Below are 23,495 nucleotides of genomic sequence, written 5' to 3' on the forward strand. Positions count from 1 at the left end.
GGATGTGAACGCTGAACCAAAAAGTTAGGAAGGTTGTTCTTTTTCTACTTCTGGTGTGAACGTGTCTAAGGCTCATAAACTCTAAAATCTGACTTACCTACATCATGATCATAATAGCTAATATTTATTGATCATACATTGTGAGTCAGGTTTTTTTAATTTTAGAAGATATTTATTTATTTATTTATTTATTTATTTATTTATTTATTTGAGAGAGAGAGTACAAACAAAGGGAGAAGCAGAGGGAGAAGCAGACCTCCACTAAGCAGGGAGCCCAACACAGGGCTCTATCCCAGGACCCCAGGACCATGGCCAGAGCTAAAGGCAGACACCTAGCCAACTGGGCCACTCAGGCACCCCATGAGTCAGTTTTCTAAGCCCTGTGAATGTCTGTGTCTGTGCATGGTGATGGCGAGGTGGGTAGAGAGAAAGAGAAAAAAGGGAAGAATAGAGAGAGAATCATAATAATAACCCTTCACAGAGATAGTGAAGGCTCCCTGCATGGAGCCTGCTTCTCTCTCTGCCTGTATCTCTGCCTCTCTCTCTCTCTCTGTGTGTGTGTGTGTCTCTATGAGTATGAGTATACACACACACACACACATTCTTCCAGAGTGCGCATGGAACATTCTGCAGAATAGATCATATATTGGGTCATGAATCAGGTCTCAACTGATACCAAAAGATTATTCCCTGCATATTTTCAGACCACAATGCTTTGAAACTGGAACTCAATCACAAAAGGAAATTTGAAAGGAACACAAACACTTGGAGGTTAAAGAGCATTCTACTAAAGAATGAATGGGTCAACCAGGAAATTAAAGAAGAGTTTTAAAAATTAATGGAAATGGATGAAAATGAAATCACAACTGTTCAAAGCCTTGAGATACAGCAAAGGCAGTCCTAAGAGGAAAGTATATTGCAATACAAGCCTTTCTCAAAAATTAGAAAAATCTCAAATACTCAAGCTAACCATACATTTAATCTAAAGGAGCTGGAGAAGGAATAGCAAATAAAACTTAAACCCAGCAGAAGAGAAATAATAAAAAATAGAGCAGAAATCAATGAAGTAGAAACCAGAAGAACAGTAGAACAGATCAACGAAACTAGAAGCTGGTTCTTGGAAAGAATTAATAAAATCAATAAATCCCTAGCCAGACTTATTACAAAGAAAAGAGGAAGGACCTAAATTAAAATCATGAATGAAAGAGGAGAGATTGCGACCAAGACCAAGGAAATACGAACAATTTTAAGAACATATTATGAGCAAATAAATGCCAACAAATTAGGCACTCTGAAAGAAATGGATGCATTCCTGGAAACCACCAAAATTGAAACAGGAAGAAATAGAAAATCTGAAGAGACATATAACCAGCAAGGAAATTGAAGGAGCAATGAGAAACCTCCCAAAAAGCAAGAGTCCAGGGCCAGGTGGCTTCCCCAGGGAATTCTAACAAACATTTAAAGAAATAATACGTATTCTTCAGAAGCTATTTCCAAAAATAGAAATGGAAGGAAAACTTCCAAACTCATTCTATGAGGCCAGCGTTACCTTGGTCCCAAAACCAGACAAAGATCCTATGTTCCTGATGACATGGTTGCCAAAACACTCAACAAGATACTAGCCAATAGGATCCAATAGTACATTAAAATGATTATTCACCAAGAGCAAGTGAAATTTATTCCTGGGCTTCAAGGGTGGTTCAACATTCACAAATCAATGTATGATACACCACATTAATAAAAGGACAAGAATCATATGATCCTCTCAGCTGATGATGAAAAAGCATTTGACAAAGTACAGCATCCTTTCTTGATTAAAACTCTTCAAAGTGTAGGGATAGAGGGAACATAGTATCATAAAAGCCATCACTAAAAGCCCACAGTGAATATCATTCTCAATGGGGGAAAACAGAGTTTTTCCCCTAAGGTCAGGACCATGACAGGGATGCCCATTCTCACTAGTGTTATTCAACATAGTACTAGAAGTACTAGCCTCAGCAATCAGACAACAAAAAGAAATAAAAGTCATTCAAATCAGCACAGAAGTCAAACTCTCACTCTTTTTTAGATAACATGATACTTTACAAGGAAAATCCAAAAGACTCTATCCCAAAATTGCTAGAATTCATACAGCAATTCAGCAATGTGGCAGGATATAAAATCAATGCACAGGAATCAGTTGCATTCCTATACACTGAGACTGAAGAAAAAGAAATTAAGGAATCAATCCTATTTACAATTGCACTGAAAATTCATAATATACCTAGGAATATGCCTAACCAAAGAGGTAAAGGATCTGTACTCTAAAAACTATAGAACACCTATGGAAGAAATTGAGGAAGATACAAAGAAATGGAAAAACATTCCATGCTCATGGATTGGAAGAATAAATATTGTTTAAATGTCTAAGCTACCAAGATCAATCTATACATTTAATGCAACCCCTATTAAAATACCATCAACATTTTTCACAGAGCTGGAACAAATATTCCTAAAATTTGTATGGGACCAAAAAAAAAACCCCAAAATGCCAGAGGAAGGTTAAAAAGAAAACCAAAACTGGTGGCATTGCAATGCCAGACTTCAAGCTCTATTACAAAGCTGTGATCATCAAGACTGCATGGTACTAGTGCACAAAAAGACACAGAGGTCAATGGATCAGAATAGAGAACCCAGAAATGGACCTTCAACTCTATGGTCAACTAAACTTTAATAAAGCAGTAAAAAGTATCCAGTGGGAAAAAGACAGTCTCTTCAATAAATGGTGCTGGGAAAATTGGACAGCCACATGTAGTAGAATGAAACTGGACCACTTTCTTACACCATACAAAAATAAACTCAAAATGGATGAAAGACCTAAATGTGAGACAGGAATTTTTCAGAATCCTAGAGGAGAATGCAGGCAGTAACCTCTTTGCTCTAGGTCGCAGTAACTTCCTGTTAGACACGTCTCCAAAAGCAAGTGAAACAAAGGCAAAAATGAGCTCTTGGGACTTGATCAAAAAAGCTTCTGCACAGCAAAGAAAACGGTCAAGAAAACTTAGAGGCAACCTACGGAATGGGAGAAGATATTTGCAAATGACATATCAGAGAAATGACTAGTATCCAAAATCCACAAAGAATTTATCAAAGTCAACACCCAAAAAACAAATAATCTAGTAAAGAAATGGGCAGAGGACATGAACATATATTTCTCCAAAGAAGACATACAATGGGCAACAGACACATGAAAAAATGTTCCACATCACTTGTCATCAGGGAAATACAAATCAAAACCAGAATGAGATACCACTTTACACCAGTGAGAATGGTTAATAGGACAGGAAACAACAAATGTTGGTCAAGTTGTAGAGAAAGGGGAACCTTCTTACTACTGCTGGTGGGAATGCAAGCTGGTGCAGCCACTCTGGAAAACAGCATGAAGGTTCCTCAAGAAGTTAAAAATAGAGCTACCCTATGACCCAGCAATTACACTACTAGGGATTTACCCCAAAGATACAAATGTAGAGATCCAATGGGCACCTGCACCCCAATGTTCATAGCAGCAATGTCCACAATAGCCAAACTGTGGAAAGAGCTGAGAGGTTCATCAACATATGAATGGATAAAGGAGATGTGGTGTATACACATGATGGAATATTACTCAGCCATCACAAAGGATAAATACCATTTTACATCGACATGAATGGAACCGGAGCAAAATAAGTCAATCAGAGAAAGACAATCATCATATGGTTTCACTCATATGTGGAATATAAGAAACAGCACAGGAATCATAGGGGAAGGGAAGGGAATCTACCATTCAGGGAAAACCGAATGGGTAGTCATCAGAGAGGGAGAAAAATCATGAGAGACTCCCAACTATAGGAGACACACTGAGGGTTGCTGAATGGGAGGTAGCTGGGGAATGGGGTAATTGGCTGAGAAGGAGGATAGGTGATGTAATGAGCACTGAGTATTATACAGAACTGATAAATTGTTGAACACTATATATGAAACTAATGATGTAGTCTATGTTGGCTAATTGAATTTAAATTTTAAAAAAAGAATTTGGGGTGCCAGAAGCAAATTCGTGATCTTAGTGAGTGAGAATAAATTTGGGAATGAGGAACCAAAAGTCTGGCTCTAATTAGCTATCACTTCTTTGATATGACTGCTGACTGGGTGGATCCACCCAATGTATTAATTTGTGCTTTAGTGTCAGTATTTCTCCTAGGATGGTTTTGTCTATCACATTATGCTGGAAAAGTGAATGTTGGTGGCATTTTGTTTTGCTTATTTGTTTATTTGAACTCATTATTCTTAGGAAATATCCACTAAATTATAATATTATGAACTTTAAAAAGGCTCTGTGAAACAAACTCAACCCTATTTTGAGGTGGTTTTTTTTCAAACTTGTGTTAGATTCTGTTGTAAACAGAATATTGTAAATATTTTTAAGAATTTTTGTATCAATATTAATAAGTAAATTCATTTAGGTTTTTTGTTCTCTCGGTTTTTTTTTTTTTTAAGATTTTATCTATTTATTTGAGAGAGAGAGAGAGAGTGCACAAGAGAGCATGAGCTGGGGGAGAGGCAGACGGAGAGAGAGAGGCAGACTCTGCTGAACAGGGAGCTCAAGGTAGGGCTCAATCTCAGGACCCAGGGACCATGACCCTAGCTGAAGACAGCTGTTTAGCCAACTGAGCCACCCAGGTGTCTCTCATTTATAGTTTTTATTTTTGTGCACTGTCATAGTTTAACATTGATATTATACTTACTTCACTAAAAGAATACTGTTGGAATTACTGCTCTTGAACCATTTAATTAGGATTAGAATTCTCTCTCTTTTTTTTCCTTTAAAGTCTTTATTGTATTGCCCTAAATATCAGTACCTGGAGCTTTTACGGGGGTAGCTCTTTTACAATTTTTCCTGTTTCTTCATTGGAAATATTCTATACAAATAGTCTACCTCTTTTTTTTTTAAGATTTTATTTATTTATTCATGAGAGACACAGAGAGAGGCAGAGACATAGGTAGTGAGAAAGAAGCAGGCTCCCCACAGGGAGCCCAATTGTGGGACTTAATCCCATATCCCAGGATCATGCCTTGAGCCATAGGCAGACACTCAACCATTGAGCCACCCAGGCGTCCCACACATAGTCTACCCCTAAAGGGATTGGTTTTGCTAAACTTTTCAAGACAATTATTCATTTAATCCAAATTTTCAAGTGTATTTTTATAAAATTGAACAAAGTAATCTATAATTTTCCCCTGTTCATGTATTAATTTTGTCCTAGTCATTTTTTATTTTCTCTACTTTTCTTGATTAGGTTTGTCAGTGGTTTATTTTACTGAAATTTCTTAAAGCTTTTGAATTTATTCTATTTTTCCATTTTCTAACTCTTTAATTTCTGCTTTATTTTTATTACCTGTGATTCATTGTATTGTTCTTTTCACTTAATCTTGGTTTCATTCTTTCCTTTAATCAATTTAAGCAATTAAGTCCATGAATTCTCTGCTGAGTACTGCCTTAGCTATATCCCATGACTTTTGATATATGATTTTTAATTATAATTCTTCTAGAAATTTTTCATGTTTGTTTTTCTCTCTGATCAAGAAAGACACAGTTTCTTTAAGGTTCTATGTGGAGAAGTATTTCTCTTTCCTGATTTTTTAAATTGTTATCTGGCTTGTTCCATTATGGTCAGAGAATAGTATCTATATCATTTCTACTTTTAGGAACTTATTGAGGCTCTTTGTACCATAGTATGTAGTCCATTTTCATTAATGTTTTGCTGGAATTTGAAAAGATGTATTCTGTACTTTTAATGAAGAAGTCTTAATATAGATCCATCAGATCTAATTTTATACTGTTGGAATATCTTCTGTGATCATACTTATTTTTGTTCACTGAGAAAAGCAAATTAAAGTCACCTAATATTAGTACATTTCTGAATGTTTTCCTTGTATCTCCCTTAATTTCAGCTTAATGAGAGTTACTTATGTGCTGTCTAAACTTAAATGCACATCTCTTATGCTCTTATATACTCATTATGAATTTTACATTTTACATTAAAAAGTGCCTTCTTGTCTCACTCAATTTTTTCCGTTTGAATTTCGCCTGTTATAACAATGGTGTTGTGACCTCTGTTTCTTGTTTGCATTCTTTTGTTATGCCTTTCCCATGATTTTATTTTTTGAATAAACAAATGAAACTTTCTGAGTCACTCTTAGGTGTGTTTTTTGTATATTACAAACAGTAGTTTTTCTTTCAATCTAATCTAAAAAGATTTTTATTTTATATATCAGTTAAGCCCATTTGCAATTTTAGCAAAGAAATTCAGTGTAATTTGTGATTTGTGATACTATTTTCTGTTAAATATACCATTTATATGAGTATTTTTTTTAGAAAATCTTTCATTGTGCCTCGTGTTTTCTAAGTTGCAGTTTTTCAGATATTTTAAATGGTGTATATTTTGGGATTGTCCTGATAATTTTATTCTTCATTTAGTTTCCTCTTTCTTTAGTTTCTGTTGGTTATGAACATCATAAAATTGACAGCCTAAATCCTCTCCTTTTCCATTTTTTTGTGTTTACCTTTGTACTCTTAATGTGTTCTAAATGCTAATACTTGGCTTATCCATTTTGTGAGATAATTTTAGACTCCCAGATAATTATACACAAAGTCACCAATAGGTTTATCCTACATCCTTACTCATTTTTCCATTTAATCTGTAATTATTGAGAAATAAGTTTCTGTTTGTCAATTTCTTTTTATAATTCCATCTATATTTTCCTACATATTTTGTATGTATATTTTGTGCTATTTTTTGCTACGTGTAAACTGATCTGTTTTAATATAATGTTCTAGTAACTTCTTATCATTATTCAATGATCATCTTTCTACTAATTCTTTTGATGTTAGACTACATTTCTAGGTATCAAAGTAACTACAAACATTGTCTTCTGTTGGTGTTGATTGTTTATATCTTATTGCATGTTTTGATTAACCTTTTCCTGTCTTTAGGTTTTCTTTGTGATTAATGGGAAGTGTGTAACTGGACTTTGTGATCCCCTTACTGACTGCTTCACCTTCAGTGATACATGGTCATCTGCCACCCAAAAGTCAACGATCCTCCTCCTGACATCAGAAGGTCAGAAGGTCAGTGGTAGTCTAATGCTAGGTCACCATGCCCACATCATTTGCCTCACTTCATCTCATCACATAGTCATTTTATCATCTCACATCATCATAAGAAGGGTGAGCACAGTAGATGAGATATTTTGAGAGACAGAAGCAATACATAACCTTTATTACAATATATTGTTATATTTGTTCTCTTTTATTTTTAGTTACTGTTGTTAATCTCTTACTGTGCCTAATTTTTAAATTAAACCTTATCATAGGTGTGTCCATATAGGGGAAAGCAAAGTATACATAGAGTTCAGTTACTATCTGTGGTTTCAGGCATCCATTGGGAGGTCTTGGAACATATCCCCCACAGATAAGAGCAGGACAACTGTATTATTAATCCAATCTGAAAACCTCTTTTAACTTCAAATTTAATATATTTACATATATTGGGATTACTAAATTTTCTGGATTTGCTTCTACTAATACTGTGTTTTCTATTTTGTTATGCTCTTTCTTTGCTTCCTTTTTTTCTCCATCACATATTAAATTGATAACATTTTTAAGTATTCTCTATTTTCCTCTTACAGGCATAGTAATTTTAAATTTTAATTATATTAATTAAGAGTTAGCCCTACATTTAAAATTTTTTAATTTAAATTCCATTTAATTAACATATACTGCATTATTAGTTTCAGAGGTAGAATTTAGTGATTCACCAGTTGCATATAACACTCAGCACTCATCATATCAAGTGGCCTCCTTACTACCCATCACCCAATTACCTCATCCCCCCACCCATCTCCCTCCAGTGACCCTCAGTTCATCTCCTATAGTTAAGACTCTTATGACTTGCCTCCCTCTCTGTTTTCATTCTATTTTATTTTTCCCTTCTTTCTCCTATGATCCTGTTTTGTTTCTTAAATTCCACATGAGTGAAATCCTGTTGTATTTGTCTTTCTCTGACTTATTTTGCTTAGCATAATACCATCTAGTTGTATCCATGTCGTTGCAGATGGCAAGATTTTGTTCTTTTTGATGGCTGAGTAGTATTCCATTATATATATGCCACCTTTTCTTTATCCATTCATCTGTCAATGGATATCTGGGCTCTTTGCATAGTTTGGCTGTTGTGGACATTGCTGCTATAAACATTCGGGTGCAAGTACCCCTTTGGATCACTATGTTTGTGTCCTTTGGGTAAATCCCTAGTAATGCAATTGCTGGGTCATAGGGTAGCTTTATTTTTACTCCTGCATTTTTAACATCACTACCTAAATTAGCAATATCCAAAGTTAAACTCTACCCTCCTTCCAAATAAGGCAAAGACTTAATTTTTTTTAAAGATTTTATTTATTTACTCATGAGAGACAGACAGAGAGAGAGAGAGAGAGGCAGAGACACAGGCAGAGGGAGAAGCACGCTCCATGCAGGGAGCCCAACGTGGGACTGGATCCCCTCTCTCCAGGATCATACCCTCGGGCTGAACGCAGCACTTAAACCTCTGAGCCACCTGGGCTGCCCAAGATAAAGACTTTCGAATGTTTTACTTTATCTGCCTCATTCTCGTGCTGTGATCATTCCATCATGTCCTTAAATTTAATAGTCATAATTGTTGGTGATTTTTATAGACATTTTTCATTCCTCATGCATATTTTAGGCAGATGAGTTGTTGTTGCTGTTGCTTTGTATATGTGTATGTTTCTCATCTTTGTTTCCTGTGTCCTAATTTTTCTTGCTGAATTTAGTATCCTTATGTATGTGGTAATAAAAGAAAAACAAATGACAACTATGATATGATGTCACTTTCCGTAAGATTGACAAAATCTAAAAAGTTAACACTGTGTTGGTGAGAATATGGGGAAACAGATAAACTCATATTGCTGATAGAACTGTGCATGAATATAACCTCTGTAAAGGCAATTTTTCAACATATATCAATATTAGTAATGTATATACACTTGGACTCAGAAACTCCCCCTTTAAAATTTTATCCTATGGATATTCTTGCACATGTGTATTATAATATCTATAGAAGGCATTGCTTATATTAGTTAAGGACATCCAACCGCCCAACTACCCATCAATAGGAGAAGACAAGCTAAATGAAATATGATACTTCCATAAAATAGAATATATTTATATTCTATATATATATTCTATATATATATATTCTATATAGCCATATATTTCTAAGTGTAAAAAATAAAGTTCAGAACAGTGGATCTAAGGACTTGCTCTTTGTGAAAATAGGGAACAAGAGTATATACACATATTTGCTTAAATATACATGAAATTTCTCTAGAAGGATAAACACAAGGCTTACGCATGAGTTGTGTATACAAGGGGTCTTGGTAAACCACGAGAAGGATGGGAGTGAGGGTTTCCTCTGCATACCTGTTTGTGGCTTTTGGATTTTAAATCGCATTAGTGTATTGCTTATTTGCATAAATGATATTTTAAAAAGAGAATAGTAGGAGAATAAGCAGATAGAGGAAATATAGGTAACTCTTTTGAGGAGTTTTGTAGTAAAGCTGGGCAGAGTCCATCTTTTCCAAGCTTTGTGACCCAGGCAAGTTAGTAAATGTGCCTAAATCTCCATTTTCTCATTCTCAGAACTAATACAGTAATATCTGCCACTTAGGATTATCTTAAAGTAGGAAGATATATGTCAGGCACTTAGCCTAGTACTTGAATGATTATTGTCATTAAAGTTATTACAATTTATAAGTACATAAAACTCTAGTTTCAAAACCTAGTATTTGCTAGGATCATTAGATGGACACCAGACTCAATCAGATGGGTGCTTTTATTGCTCACTTGGCACCAAAAACTGGGAAGATCTTTGTTTTCCTCATTCCCTACTTCTCCAAGATTCTGACAACTGTACTCTTCCTCCTCTTGAATCACAACTACCATGTGGACTACAAGTGGCTATCCGACTCAGCTAGGGCATAATGGACTTGGAATTCAACACTATTTCCACATAGGGCAAAGTAGATGGGGTGGGAGGTCATCTGGGAGTTCCAAAGAAATCCATGAGACTTTCCTAAGGTTTCCCCTCTCCATTCATATCTTCCTTTGGAATTAATAAAATATGACCTAATGGGAAAGATTGACAAAGGTACATAAGGAGGAGAAGTTAAGTGGTGGACAGATGAAATGGTGTTAGATGGTAGGCAGGGTGATTACTATTATCTGTGGTTACAGGACCAGAGCACACTCGTTGGTATTTGCCTAAGTTCCACACTTTGACCTCCAGGGAACATTTTCAGAATGTGTCCCTGATATAGGACCTACTTAGGAATTTCCCTGAGATAACCAACTTTCCAGACCTTAAGGTCCTGAGATTTGCCACATCTTTCTGAACTGCCCCACTGGATGTCTGGGTTTTCTTCCCAGCTCGATCACTGAGTAGCCATGCAATTTCAGTCCAGTTTCTCTTTTTGTAAAGTAAGATTTGACTGCTATGTTACTTTTAAGATGCCTTCTGGGCTTAAAGTATTAGGAGTCTATGGGTGTCACTATACTGAGGATATCAAAGAATTTTAACAGACCATCTTCCATGAGGAAGATGCCCTCCCCATGAGGGCAACAGTTTCCATTAGGTTGGGAGATACAGGAATTATTATTCCCATCATATACATAGAGGAAGGACGTTTGGTTGAGGGGGGAAGGAATTAGGCCAGATTTCTCTCTCTCCAAATGGGTGAGGGGATGGGATAAGTAGGTGACAGACATGAAGGAGGGCACATGATGGGATGAGCACTGAGTGTTATATAAGATTAACGAATCACTGACCTCTACCTCTGAACCTAATAATATATTATATGTTAATTAATTGAATTTAAAGCAAAAAAAAAATGGAGGAGAAGGAAAAAAGTGGGTATTTCATGGTAGGTGATATTCAAGACACAAAAAGCAGACTGAAGCAAAGGTTGATCTGCATAAGAAGCTCCCTACTCTGACCCCACCCTATTCCCAAGGGTTGCCAAGCAGAAAAAAAAAGGCAAAACAGCAGAAGTTCTGGCTAGTTCGTTTGAGAACTGGAAAGTACCTGCTGTCTCTGGGAATGTGAAACTTTCTCTTTCCTAGAATAGGAACCTTCAAAGGTAAGTCCCTCCCAAAAGGCAGTAATGAACACAGCCTTGAATCTTCAGTGGTTGGCATGTGAAGGGAAGACTGAGAAGCTTTACTAATTTGTGTGGTCTACTATGAATCGAGCCCTGTGCCAGGGAGTTGATATAAAGCTTAATAAGATATATGGCCTTCCTTCCAGGAGCTCATGGTCTAGTGAAAGAACGGAGGGGTGGGAAGACAAAGAGTTTAATCCTTGAAAGACGTAAACCCTGGAGTGATAGAAGAGCCTGGAGAGGACACTTTCTCCAGACTGAGATCAGGAAAGGCTTCCTTGAAGACCTGACCCCTGAGTTCAGTCTTGAAGGACTTGGGGTAAATCGGAAAGGGTAGTTCAAGAAATGGCAAGCACACACCATATGCAAAGGCACAAAGACATGAGGAGGGCAGGGAATTTGCCACAGCTGGAGCTTAATGCAACAGAAAGGGTGCTGTGAGTGGGCTGCACAACCTCGTATGCTCTGAGGAAGATGTGAGCAGAAAAGGAATGAAGAACACTTGAAGGATGTTACAGAAGTGACGTTGCCCTGTGTGTCTGCTAGAAAGAAAAATGACTTCACAAAGAATGGCCAGAAGACGTGAACCAATGGAGGGGAAGGCTCTTTGGAGATGGGATTGTCTAAGACTAAATGAAAGTTATAATAACAACAGAACTAGAGAGAAAGCAGTGATTTCAGAGCTATTTGCCTGATCTGATTATGGATTCGAGACTATGAACACAGGATATACATAATTTATTGTTTAAGATTGTGGACTCAGGGGTCAGGCCTAGATTCAACTCCAACTCCACCACTGTGTAACCTTGGGAAAGTTATTTAATCTCTTTGAGACTCAGTTTCCTTGTCTGTAAGATGAGATAACCAATCTCACAGGGTTGAGGAAAAGGACTAAAATGTCTGAAAAGCATTCAGCATAGTTCCTATTCACATTAAAACTCTATAGACAGATGTTATTAATGTTTTATTAACACTATTAATTAGGAACCTACTCTACCCCTCCATACCTTAGCCTCCTCCAAAATATCAGACATCAGTGTGAATGGGGAAAGATACAGAAAGGCAACCTCACAAATATTTATGTCACATTGGGTAATATCTATCTCAAAGAACACATAAGACACAAGATAGCTGGCAAAATAGTAGCTATGGCAACCTCTGGGAAATGAAACAAGGGTTAGTTTTACTTTTCTTGATGAATACGTGCTATTTACATAATAAGGAAAATATTTTTAAATAGATGTATCATGCCACAATATGCTATGCAGCACCAGAGAAATGAGGCTCTTGGACACAGACAGCACCACCACCTCTCCCCACCTCGACTGCCAGCCGTGGTAGGAGCACACATGGTCCAAACTTCCATCATGCCCCCAGCTCCAGGAGCAACTATCCAGGGGCACAAGCCCAGGGAAACTCGGAGCACGAGCTACTCTGGATCATGGAGATGGCCAGGAGAAGGGCCCTGGAGCCCTGGGGCCTCAGTCCTCCAGTAGCTGCTTCACCAGGCGGGAATAGAGGTCTTGCCCCTCCAGGATCTGTGCATGCTCTAGCAGCTCTCCCTCCCTGAGCACCAGGATCTGGTCAGCACTCTGCACAGTCTCCAGCCTGTGAGTGATCACCAGCACCGTTCGGTCCCCATGAGATTTCCAATCCTGCAGCTGAAGAGGGAGGATCATAATACCTCAGAGAGGTAGGAACAGGGGCACCTGGGTGGCTCAGTTAGGTAAGCATCTGCCTTTGGCTCAGATCATGATCCTGGAGTGCTGGGATCAAGCCCCAGCTCCCTGCTCAGCAGGGAATCTGCTTCTCCCTCTCCCTCTGTGCTCATCCTGCTTGTGTTCTCCCTCTCACTTTTGCTCTCTCAAGTAAATAAATAAAATCTTAAAAAAAAAAAAAGAAAGAAAGAAAGAAAAGAAAAGTAAGAACAGGATGGGCACCATATCCCAACTGGGCACCATCTCTTGTAGCATCAGGTAAAGGAGGTGTGAAAGATGAAAGTCAGGAAGAGTAGATGATAGAGTCTACACTGCGCTTCTCTCTCAGCTGTCCTACTGCAGGAGGCAGGTAGTAAAGGAAGCTGTGGAAGAAGGGTGTCTCCACACCCCATGTCCTCCATTCCACTCCCTGCCCCCCGGGGAAGCACAGACACCCCTCCACCAGTGATTACCCTCCACCAGTGAGCCGTTCATCTTCTCTCTGCCCAGTTCTGTGTAGGCTGATCCTTCAGGGGTGCTCCTCAGGCGCCCACTGCCCCCACCCTCCCACACCAGTACTCACAGCGGGCTCACACTGGACATCCAGGGCACTGGTGGCTTCATCCAGGATGAGGACTCGTGGGTCCCGCACGAGGGCCCGGGCAATGGCCAGGCATTGTTTCTGTCCCACAGCCAACTGGTTCCCTTTCTCCCCTACATCTGAGAAAACCGAGAAATACCTTTCCTCAGACACAAGTGGCCTCAACAACATCCTCCCCAGGAGCAGGGACAAGTGCACACCAGCAGTTCCACTAGCACCCATCAGGAGTGCTCACAAGAGAGCAGGAGCAGGGAGGACAGGGCCTGCTAGGCTGCCCTCAGAGAGGGAACACTACCAATGGCTGTGAGGCTGTCAGGAACAAACCAGATGGGCAACTTGAGAACTCCTGGTGCTGGAGAAGGTGGGGAAGTCGGAGCCAAACATCGGGCAAGGAAACAGCAGATAGAGTCACAGGGACACAACCCACGCCCCCACGAAGCAGCTCCAGGTCCTCCACTGACTGAAGTTACCTGTATATAGTCCATGTTCCATCTCCTGTATGAAGCTGGCTGCGTTGGCAGCCTGGGCAGCTGCCAGCACCTTCTCGTCACTGCAGCTCTGCAGCCCGTAGGCAATGTTGTCTCTCACAGAACCTGAGAACAGCACAGGCTCCTGCCCGACTGAAACCACCTGTGCAGAGGAGATGGGAGCATGGGACTGCGCATCAACCCCCGTGGCAGGGATCCCCTTCTCCTCTTGGCCTACCTCTCTCAGAGTGGACTCCTTGGGTTTCTTCCCACTGACCCCCCCTTCCCATGCTCTCTGCACACGCTTCTTCCCTCCTCTCTTCTATCCCTCCTCCTCCTCTATGACCACCCACCTGTCGGTGCAGGTAGCCATGCTCATACTGCCAGAGGGGCTTCCCATCCAGCAGCAGCTGCCCCTTGGTAGGCTGGTACAGATTCTGCAGCAGGGCAGCCACGGTGCTCTTACCAGACCCATTGGGCCCCACCAGCACCGTCATCTGGCCAGGACGAAGGGTGAAGGTCAGCCCCTGGAAAGGCCAGGCAAGGGTTAGAGGCTTACCTCAGTTCCCTACCCTTCTCTCTCTGTCAAAGGTAAGATCAACTTCTCAGAGGCCTTGCTGCCTGAGAGCCACGGGTCCACATTCCCTCCTTGTGGCCCCTTTCAGGCACCTTGAGGACAGACTGGTCAGGGCAGTTGGGATATGCAAAGGAGACATCCTGAAATTCCACCAGGCCCTGCAGAGTGGGAGGGGCCAGCGTCCCCGGAGGATGCAGGTTTGGCTTTCGTTCCAAGTACTGAAACACCTTCTCAGCAGCCCCTATGTTGCTGAGCATATCCCCACACATGTACACCAGGGTCTGGAAAAGAGAATTGGAGGAGTCAGCTAGTCAAATGTTGCTTCACCAGAAACCAACTCCCCAGCTTTCACACACTCCCAGGCCACACTCTGCCCAAGCCAGGCTTCTCCTTCCCTCATCCAAAAAGGATTGCCTACTTGAAATGTGCAATTTGGATGGAATGTAAAGGCAACCCAATACCCCAGTGTGCCAATTTGCAACACAAAGGATAGAGAGGTCCATACTCCTCCTGTTCAGCGCTCCTTCTATCCCCAGACCTTCCAATTACTGTTCTGTATTACTTGTGCACAGTAAGTTCTGTTTTGCCTAACTAGACAGGGAGCTCCTTAAAACCAGACGCTGTGGGCAGCCCCGGTGGCTTAGCGGTTTAGCGCTGCCTTCTGCTCCAGGGGTGATCCTCGACACCCGGGATCGAGTCCCACGTCGGGCTCCCTGCATGGAGCCTGCTTCTCCCTCTGCCTGTGTCTCTACCTCTCTCTCTCTGTTTCTGTGTCTCTAATAAATAAATAAAATCTTTAAAAAAAAAAAAAAACAGGCACTGTGCCCACCTCATCTTTGCAGCCAACAGAGTACCTAGCACAGTTCTCCATACATAAAAGACATCTCACAAATATCTAGGAAAATTATAAAATAAAGACCAAGATGAAGTAACTATTTTTGAAATCTGGTAAATATAGGAAAAAAACTAAATGCTATTCCACCTTTCCTACTCAGACTGTACCACTGGTTTACCAAAGAGTGGATGAAGAGAAGTCTTCTTTCCTGGATAGATGTATTCCAGCGAATAAATGGAGGAATGGTAAAGTGTCACTGTCTTGCAACCCCTAATAATGGACCTAGGCAATGAACATTGATGGCTGATGCTACCTCAGACATACATGAGAGAGATAAATGTAATATATACACATATGTTACATGTATCAGACAAGCGGAAATATAAACACTGTATTTGATAAATTTTAGGAATTACTGATTTGAACTTTTTTGGTGTGATAAGGGCTTCATGGCTATATTTTTTAAATGTTTATGTTTTAGAGACATGTATGTACCGAGGCTTTTATAGATAAAACTGTATCTTGAATTTGCTTCAAAATAATATGGGTGGGGGTACAGTTGAAATAGATTGGCCATGAGTTGATAATTTTAAAGAAGGTAATGGGTACATGCAGGCTCATTATAGGTATTTTGGTTTTTCTGCATATGTTTGAAGTCCCCCATAACACAATCAGTTGGGATTTTGTTTCATTTGTATTATATTTTTAAGGGGAGCAAATAAAGCTCAAGGCTCACCAGAGAGAAAAATGGGGGAAAAAAGAGTATGCCCAGGCTCCTGACTTACCTGCACATAACGGCCCAAGTCCTCTTGGTAGAGCAGAAAGGAGAGCAGCCCACCTTGGGTGAGGTCCCCAGCCTGGATCTGCTGCCGTCCACAATTCAGCATCAACACGTGCATGCCCAAGTGCAGCATCTGGAGGGCAAAAAGAAAGGCACTGAAAGAGTCCGCATTCTTTACCTTCTCCACTCCTACCACGCTGAGCAGCAGGGTCCCCAGGACGCCCTGAAGTTTCCCATCGCTCCCCCGGCCCCACACTGAGTACTCCTGCCAGCCACCAGCCTCTCACCCTCTGAAAGAGTAAGTAGAGGGCACGTTCCAGGTCTCGTTGCCACCACAGCTGCCGGCATCGCTCCACCGCCTTCTTATACAGACAGACCTCGTGCTCCTCGGCCCCAAAACTGCGCACAGTCTGCAGCCCTCCAACTGCCTCCTGCACCACCTGTCCTGCTTTCGCCACAGCATTCTGGATTTCCCGAAGCACTGCCTGCAAAAGCGGGCCAGGGGATGCAAGGGGCTGATGTAGCAGAAGACAGGAGACCCCTATGTCTCATCCCTGCCCTGGGGATGCTCCACTCATTGACCTAAAAATATCAAACTGTCCTTTTTTCTCCTTCCTCACATTTCTTTCCAGAAAGACTAATGAGTAAAGAGGGAGGAAAGAAAATATGATGAGCTCTCAGTGCTGGATAGGGCAGGGGATACAGGCTTTTTCTGCTCCTTCATTTAAGGTAATTCACACCACCCTCACTGTCTGAGTGAAGAAAGAAGGGATAATTTTCCTAAGGAGCCACAGCTAGCTAACTGGGATAGGGACAAGGTGGGAATGACACTCAAAATGGATCAAAAACCTAAACCAGAGCTAAGACTCTTAGAGGAAAACATCAGGGCAAAGCTTCATGACACTAGATTTGGTGATGATTTCTTGGATATGAACCCAAAGCACAAGCAACAAAGAGGGAAAAAAACAGATAAATTGGTCTTCGTTAAGATTAAAGAAGATTTGTGTATCGAAGGACTCTATCAACAGAAAAGGAAACCCACAGAATAGAAGACAAAATTTCCAAATCAGGTATCTAATAAGGAGCTAATATCCAGAACACTGAAAGAAGTCCTACAACTCAACAAATAAAACACAACCCAATTTTTAAAAAATGAGCATAGAACTTAAACAGACATTTCTCCAAAAAAGATACAAAAGTGGCCAACAAGCACAGGAAAAGATGTTGAACGTTAGGGAAATGCAAATCAAAACCATGGTGGAAATAAAAATCACCTCAAAAATATAAGAATCGCTATTATTCTTTAAAAAGCAGTGCATAAATGTATACAACAGAATTTCACTCAGCCATAAAAAAGAAGGAAATCCTGCCACTTACAACAACACAGATAGACTCTGAGGGCATTACACTAAGTGAAATAAGCCAGACAGAAAGACAAATACTGTATGATCTCATTTATATGTGCCATCTGAAGAAAAAAAAAATCATAGAAAAAGAGATCAGATTTGTAGTTACCAGAGACCAGAGGCAGGGGTAGGGGATTTATTGGAGGAAGGTGGTCAAAAAGTACAAACTTCCAGTCTTAAGTAAATACAGGGGAAGGTAAGAAAGAAGAAACAAACTGAAGATAACAAGTATTGGAGAAGGATGTGAAGAAATTGAAACCCTTGTATATTGCCAGTGGGAATGGAAAATGGTGCAGGCACTGTGAAAACTAGTACACTGACGGCTCTTCAAAATATTAAAAATAGAATTACAGTCAGATCCAGCAATTCTACTTGTATCTATCCAAAAGAACTGAAAGCAGAGACTCAAGCAGATATTTGTACACCACGTTCACAGTAGAATTATTCACAAGAGCCAAAAGGTGGCAGCAACCCAAGCGTCCAGCAACAGAAGAACGGATAAACAAAATGTGGTCTATGCCTCCATGGAATATTAGCCTTAAAAACGAAGAAAATTCTGACACATGCTACAACATGGATGAACCTGGAGGACATTATACCAAAGTAATAAGCCAATCGCAAAAAAACAAACACTATACAGGGATCCCCTAACATCCCCACATACCTGATGGCGGACATTGTACACCTTTTCAGCAGTTATTGCCAGAGGCACCTTGAGCAGAGAGAGGAGGGCAAGTCGAGGTGACAGGCTCAGCATGAAGCCATACAACCCCACCACTTTGACCAGACTTCTCAAGAGCACATTGGCATTAAGAGGAAGCCAGCAGCTCATCAATTTGGTATCTGAGCTCAGTCTTGAATTCAGCTCCCCTGTAGAGGACAGTGCCAGTGAGGAAACCAGGTATAAGGCAGAACCCCAGGGACTCCCCGTCACAGCCTTCCCCATTGACAGAGCCTCCACTTCCAAACACCCCCCTCACTTGCAGAGACCAGTGGAGGCCACCTCACTCCCCTGTCCCAAAAGAGAGCACAGAAGCTCCTTGCCCTGGCACTATGGGTACAGGTGGGAAGAGAGGCTGTTTACGGGTGGAGGTAACTAAAGGACAAGAACTGTCCAGGGGAATCCTAGACCTGGACTCCAGGCCCCACCTGTCTTAGTCTCCTGGAAGAAACCAAGGTCCTGGCGCAGAAGGGAGGAGAAGAGCTGCTCCCGGACCCGCACATTGGTTCTGGACATGATGAAAGTGAAGCAGCTCCCTCGGCAGCCAGCACACAGTGAGCTGTGGAGGAAGAAGGAGATGGGGGAAGAAGGGGACACCGGTGCAGAGAAGGAGAGAATAAGTGAGAGAAGCAGAGGAGAAAGCACAGAATGAAAAGAAATATAAGGTTGGAGAAAGTGTACCATGAGAGGCAGAAGAGAAGCAGAGAGAGAGGGAGACAAGGGGAAGGGCAGGAATAAACAGGGGGAGGAGAAACAGGCCAGGGAGAGCTAGATGTGGGAACAAAATCATGACACGTACAAATTCACGAGTTTTTATGGAGCTCACTCCATGCTAGACATAGGGAAGACTATAATAGAAATTAAGAGATGTTATCAAGAGAAACAACCTCTGGCTGGCTTCCATCTGGTCTCCTTCAGATCTGTCCCTCCAGTCTTCCCCCTCTGTCTTGGTTTCTTTCCTTCCCACCCCAAAGTCCTTCTTCCTACTTTATTGTAGGAATTGCAGCAATGAATTCCCTTGGCCACCCCTTCTCTGGAGCCCCAGAGACATGCTATTCCCTCATCTCTACCGTCCCTGGAGCTGAGGATTTCTCTTAGACCAACCATTTTTACAGCAAAACTTAAAGGAAAAATGTGAAAGCAGAGAAGCAAGTATTTCACAAATATGGTTTCTATGTTTAGAAGGCTGTTGGCACAGTCAGACATAAAATGAGGAGGGTTTGAGCTCCGGCAATCACAGAGAGAATGGCCAGAAAAGAGCCGCAAGAGAAATACCTTGAAAGCAGAAACCATTGGGGCTAGTGTCTAAACATCAGGATGGCATCAACATGGGTGTTATACTATATGTTGGCAAACTGAATTTAAATAAAAGAAAGAAAATGAAAGAAAAAAGAAAGAAAGGCATCAACAGTACTGATGCTTGGAGCCTAGGAAACTGATTGTTTCATATGTGGAAATAAAAGACGGGGCCACTTTCAAGAAGACCAGAAGGGAGTATTAATACATTTGAAGCTCTGGGTATGTGCAGTGTAAGTTAAGAGTGGGTTTTATCCAATGAGAATGTCAAGGAGGCAACTGGATTACAGGATTGGAGCTGGGTGTAGAAATATGGATCTGCAGAGAAAATCAAAGAACTGAGTCATGAGGAAAGGCTGTATTTAAGGGTCCAGAGAAGGAGAATAAGTTCTGCAGGGGCGGTAGATTGGATTGGCAAGTAGAAAGGGTGTCCGTAAAAACTAAATGAAGAAAGAGATCAATAATAATAAGAGGCTATTCTAAGGCCAAATGCTGCAAAGAAGCAAAGAGAACTGAGGACTGAATTAAAAAAAAAAAAAAAAGGCAGTGAATTGATCAATAGGAAGTACACTTTTGAGTAACTGCTTTCAGCAAACAGCAAATATGGATTGGAAGCATAATTTGGTAAATACAGGGATTGAAAGAATGAATGGATGAGTGTGTGAAATAGAATGGTGAATAAACAACTCACACATATTTTAAGTATTTTATGCTCGGTGTACAAAAAGGACCTGACAACAGAGCTAGGAAATGGACAGCCGTGTAAAGATGAGGCGCTCGCAAACGGATCCAATTGAGCATCACCTACCTTCCAACGGAGAAGAGGCACATGAAAAAGATGGCGGTGGCAAAGGCGTCAGGGTCGAAATCACCTCTCAGGATATCAATGACACGACCAGAATAGTAAGGGATGACCGTCTCACCTGAGAGAGGTATGAAGGAGAACAGATGACCGAGCTGGCACCAAGGGCCCTTGCCCACCTCCAGTTCCCAGGGCCCTCTTCCTGACTCACCCAACACAGCAACAACAAGGAAGAAGAGGGCTGCGACGAGGTAAGGCAGGTCTGGCCAGGAGAGCCTCAGCAGCCTCCACATCAAGTCTGTTTTGTTCTCCTGGCCCTGCTCCTTCTCCCGGGCTTCCGGGGAGCTCAGCAGAGCCCACATTGCCCAGCTCAGCCACGCAGCCCCGTGCCCCACCAGCCGCCAGCTCCAGGGGGCCGAAGCCACTGTGACTAGGGGGGCGCTCAAGAGCCCTGGGGCCAGGGCCCTCAGGGAGAGGAAGAGCGGAGTCCCCAGGCAGAGCGGGGGCAGCAGGGTCCCCACCTGTCCCAGCAGCCCCCCCACTTTTAGCAGCCACCAGAGCCCGCCAAGCCGCAGGGTCCCCTCCAGCCACAGGCCTGGAAGCCCCCGGGGAAGGCGAGCCCCCAGAGTCCCCTGAAGCAGCCAGAGCAGAGCCCAGTCAGCCAGCAGCAGGAAGGCCCAGGGTCTCAGGTCAGGGGACCGCATGGCGTTAGCTGGGGGAAGAAGATGAGCAATTACAGAGGTGGGGTCCCCATCTTTGCCCTTATGCTCACCACCCCGACTAGGCCCAACCTGTCCCTCGGCTTCTCATTTTACCCAGTCGTACCCCAAAAGGCCCGCCTGCGTCCCCGGGGCCCATCAGTACGCCCCGCTTGTGACAGACAGAGGGCGTCCCGCCCGCGGAGGGAGCCTCGGCCCGTATAAAATTCTCGCGACCCCCCGCCCGCCGCCGCCGCCGCCGCCGCCGCCGCGTTCCCCGGAGCCGCCTGCGCTCCCCGCCCGGCGTCCTCGCGCTGCCCGGGGGCCCGCAGAGAGGGCGCGGGGGCGCCCAGCGGGGGCGTGGGTCGGCGCTCGCGGCTTCCGGCCGCGCGAACCCACCGGCGGCCTCGGACTGCAGCTCCGGAGCGCTCTCCGCTACGTGCCGAGCACCGGGCTCGGAAACGCGCTCGCCTGGCTCACCTTCGTCCGCGCCGGCGACACTCGGCAAACGGGGTGCCCCGCACCCAACACTTTCACTTTCGCTTCCCCAGACCGGGCCCCGGTTCCCAGCAGGGCGACCAGCGGGGACGCGCGACACCTGCCGATCGCCGAAGCCCAGGGCGGAGCCGGCGCTCGCTCGCCACGCCGGGCCGCGAGCCTCGAGCCTCCGGCGCTTAGCAAGTTACCCCGGAACAGAAAGCTCCTGCAAGGGTTTTAAATTGTTATTAAGTGAAATAAAGCTATTTCAGGGACTGAAATGCTTTGTAATTGGAGAACAACTGGGTTTTCTTGCCTCAAGCTCTGATTCTCAAGCTCCTACTGCCTCAGGCTCTGATCCTATGTTGAGAACTGCCTCTTCTCCAATCCAGGCGCCAGTGTTAGGGTCTGGGATCAAGACAGAGCCAGATCCTGAGCGAGAAACACTCAGATCTCTCCTAAATATAGGGTTCCAGACACTTTCACCAGGGCCTAAATGGGTTTCCACTTGCACAGATTTTGAGCTGAAAGGCCCTGATTCTTTTTATCTTCATCTGCTCTCCTCAATACGGCACCTTGAGCAGAGGACGTGTTCAGAATGCCTCTAGGTCGTTTCAAATTATGTTCTCGGAGCACCTCTGTCATATGAGGAGAATGGACTTTGCTTCCTGGTCTATTGTACATTAAGCCCTAAACAGGATTCTATAGTTCCTGCCTGACCCACAGCCCATCTATGGAACATGCTGGTTGGTTTATCCCAGAAATAGCTCTTCAGATTGAAACTACCTCCCCAAAATAAAATCTTTAAAAAGGTGGAGTGTGGTAACTCGGTGGCTCAGTGGTTGAGTATCTGCCTTTGGCTCAGGTTTTGATCTCAGGGTCCCAAAATCAAGTCCCACAACAGGCTCTCTGCAGGGAGCCTGCTTCTCCCTCTGCCTATATCTCTGCCTCTCTGTGTGTGTCTCTTATGAATAAATAAATAAAACCGGAAGGAAGGAAGGAAGGAAGGAAGGAAGGAAGGAAGGAAGGAAGGAAAGAGAGAGAGAGAAAGAAAGAAAGAAAGAAAGAAAGAAAGAAAGAAAGAAAGAAGAAATTGCCTCTCCAACTCAAAATATCCCCAAAGGTAGGATCACTTGAATTCCAAACCATCCTTTTGAAATGTTACTAGTATGTTTACCAGTGACTTCCTTCTAGTTTAAAGGCAGGGGTGGAGGGGTATTTGAAGTAAAGGATTATTAAAATTTCTCCAACCTCGCCATTCTGGGATTTTAAGAATCTCTTCAAAATGGGGGGTGGGGGGTGGGGGTGGGGGTGGGAAGCAAGCTCTGTATTCAGCTGCTAACTACTTTCAAGTTTTTTCTTTGACTCACTCTCCCTAAGAGGTGACATTGTCTGTGCTCCTTGCAGCTCCAGCATGATTCAGAAAACCTCATTATGTCTGTCTCATTTTCCTAACCTGCTTACTTTTCCCTCATATCTCCCTCCTCAGGGAGGGAGTCCTCTTCCTCTTCAATCATGGTCTTGTCATCTTGCAATTGAGCATGACACATCATGAAATTGAACCCCTAATGTCCAACTTTGCATTCAATATCCAGTGTCCCCAAACTATTATTTGAAGTAAATGTATCATGCTTACAATCACCATAGACATGTGAAATAGAAGCTTTTTCAGTGGACTCCACAAACTCAAAGACAGTTGTTCTAGCACTCTACTCCCAGACACCCAAACCATTAATAATGGACCACACAGGAGTCTTCAGGTTGTGTCCCTATAAGGAGAACCCTGACCTAAATTAAATGGCACATATGTGTCCACAGATCTTGACTGACCTTCCTGAGGGCATGGAGAAATGAGCTCGGAAGGAAAACCCAAGAGAAAGATTTGGTGAG

At 42.5% G+C, this 23,495-nt stretch overlaps 1 protein-coding gene across 4 annotated transcripts; it reads right to left on the bottom strand.

Moving 5' to 3' along the window:
- Window positions 1–12,196: 12,196 nt before the first annotated feature.
- TAP2 (transporter 2, ATP binding cassette subfamily B member) lies at window positions 12,197–22,039 on the bottom strand. Of its 4 annotated transcripts, XM_072729039.1 has the most exons (13): window positions 21,922–22,039; window positions 21,609–21,831; window positions 20,642–21,142; window positions 20,437–20,551; window positions 18,761–18,891; window positions 18,276–18,481; window positions 16,493–16,690; window positions 16,210–16,338; window positions 14,682–14,870; window positions 14,366–14,539; window positions 14,016–14,175; window positions 13,528–13,664; window positions 12,197–12,908 (listed from the first exon to the last, which is right to left on the bottom strand). In XM_072729039.1, exons 3-13 carry the CDS (start codon window positions 21,132–21,134, stop codon window positions 12,729–12,731), a joined length of 2,112 nt encoding a protein of 703 aa, XP_072585140.1. In that variant the 5' UTR covers window positions 21,135–21,142; window positions 21,609–21,831; window positions 21,922–22,039; the 3' UTR covers window positions 12,197–12,728. The 4 variants fall into 4 exon arrangements, with proteins under 4 accessions (XP_072585140.1, XP_025846446.1, XP_025846448.1 ...); XM_025990661.2 differs by lacking the exon at window positions 21,922–22,039 and having other exon boundaries at window positions 21,609–21,919; XM_025990663.2 differs by lacking the exons at window positions 21,609–21,831; window positions 21,922–22,039 and adding an exon at window positions 21,256–21,521.
- Window positions 22,040–23,495: the final 1,456 nt, after the last annotated feature.

Source organism: Vulpes vulpes, chromosome 1, assembly GCF_048418805.1.
Source record: "Vulpes vulpes isolate BD-2025 chromosome 1, VulVul3, whole genome shotgun sequence".
Lineage (NCBI taxonomy): Eukaryota > Metazoa > Chordata > Mammalia > Carnivora > Canidae > Vulpes > Vulpes vulpes.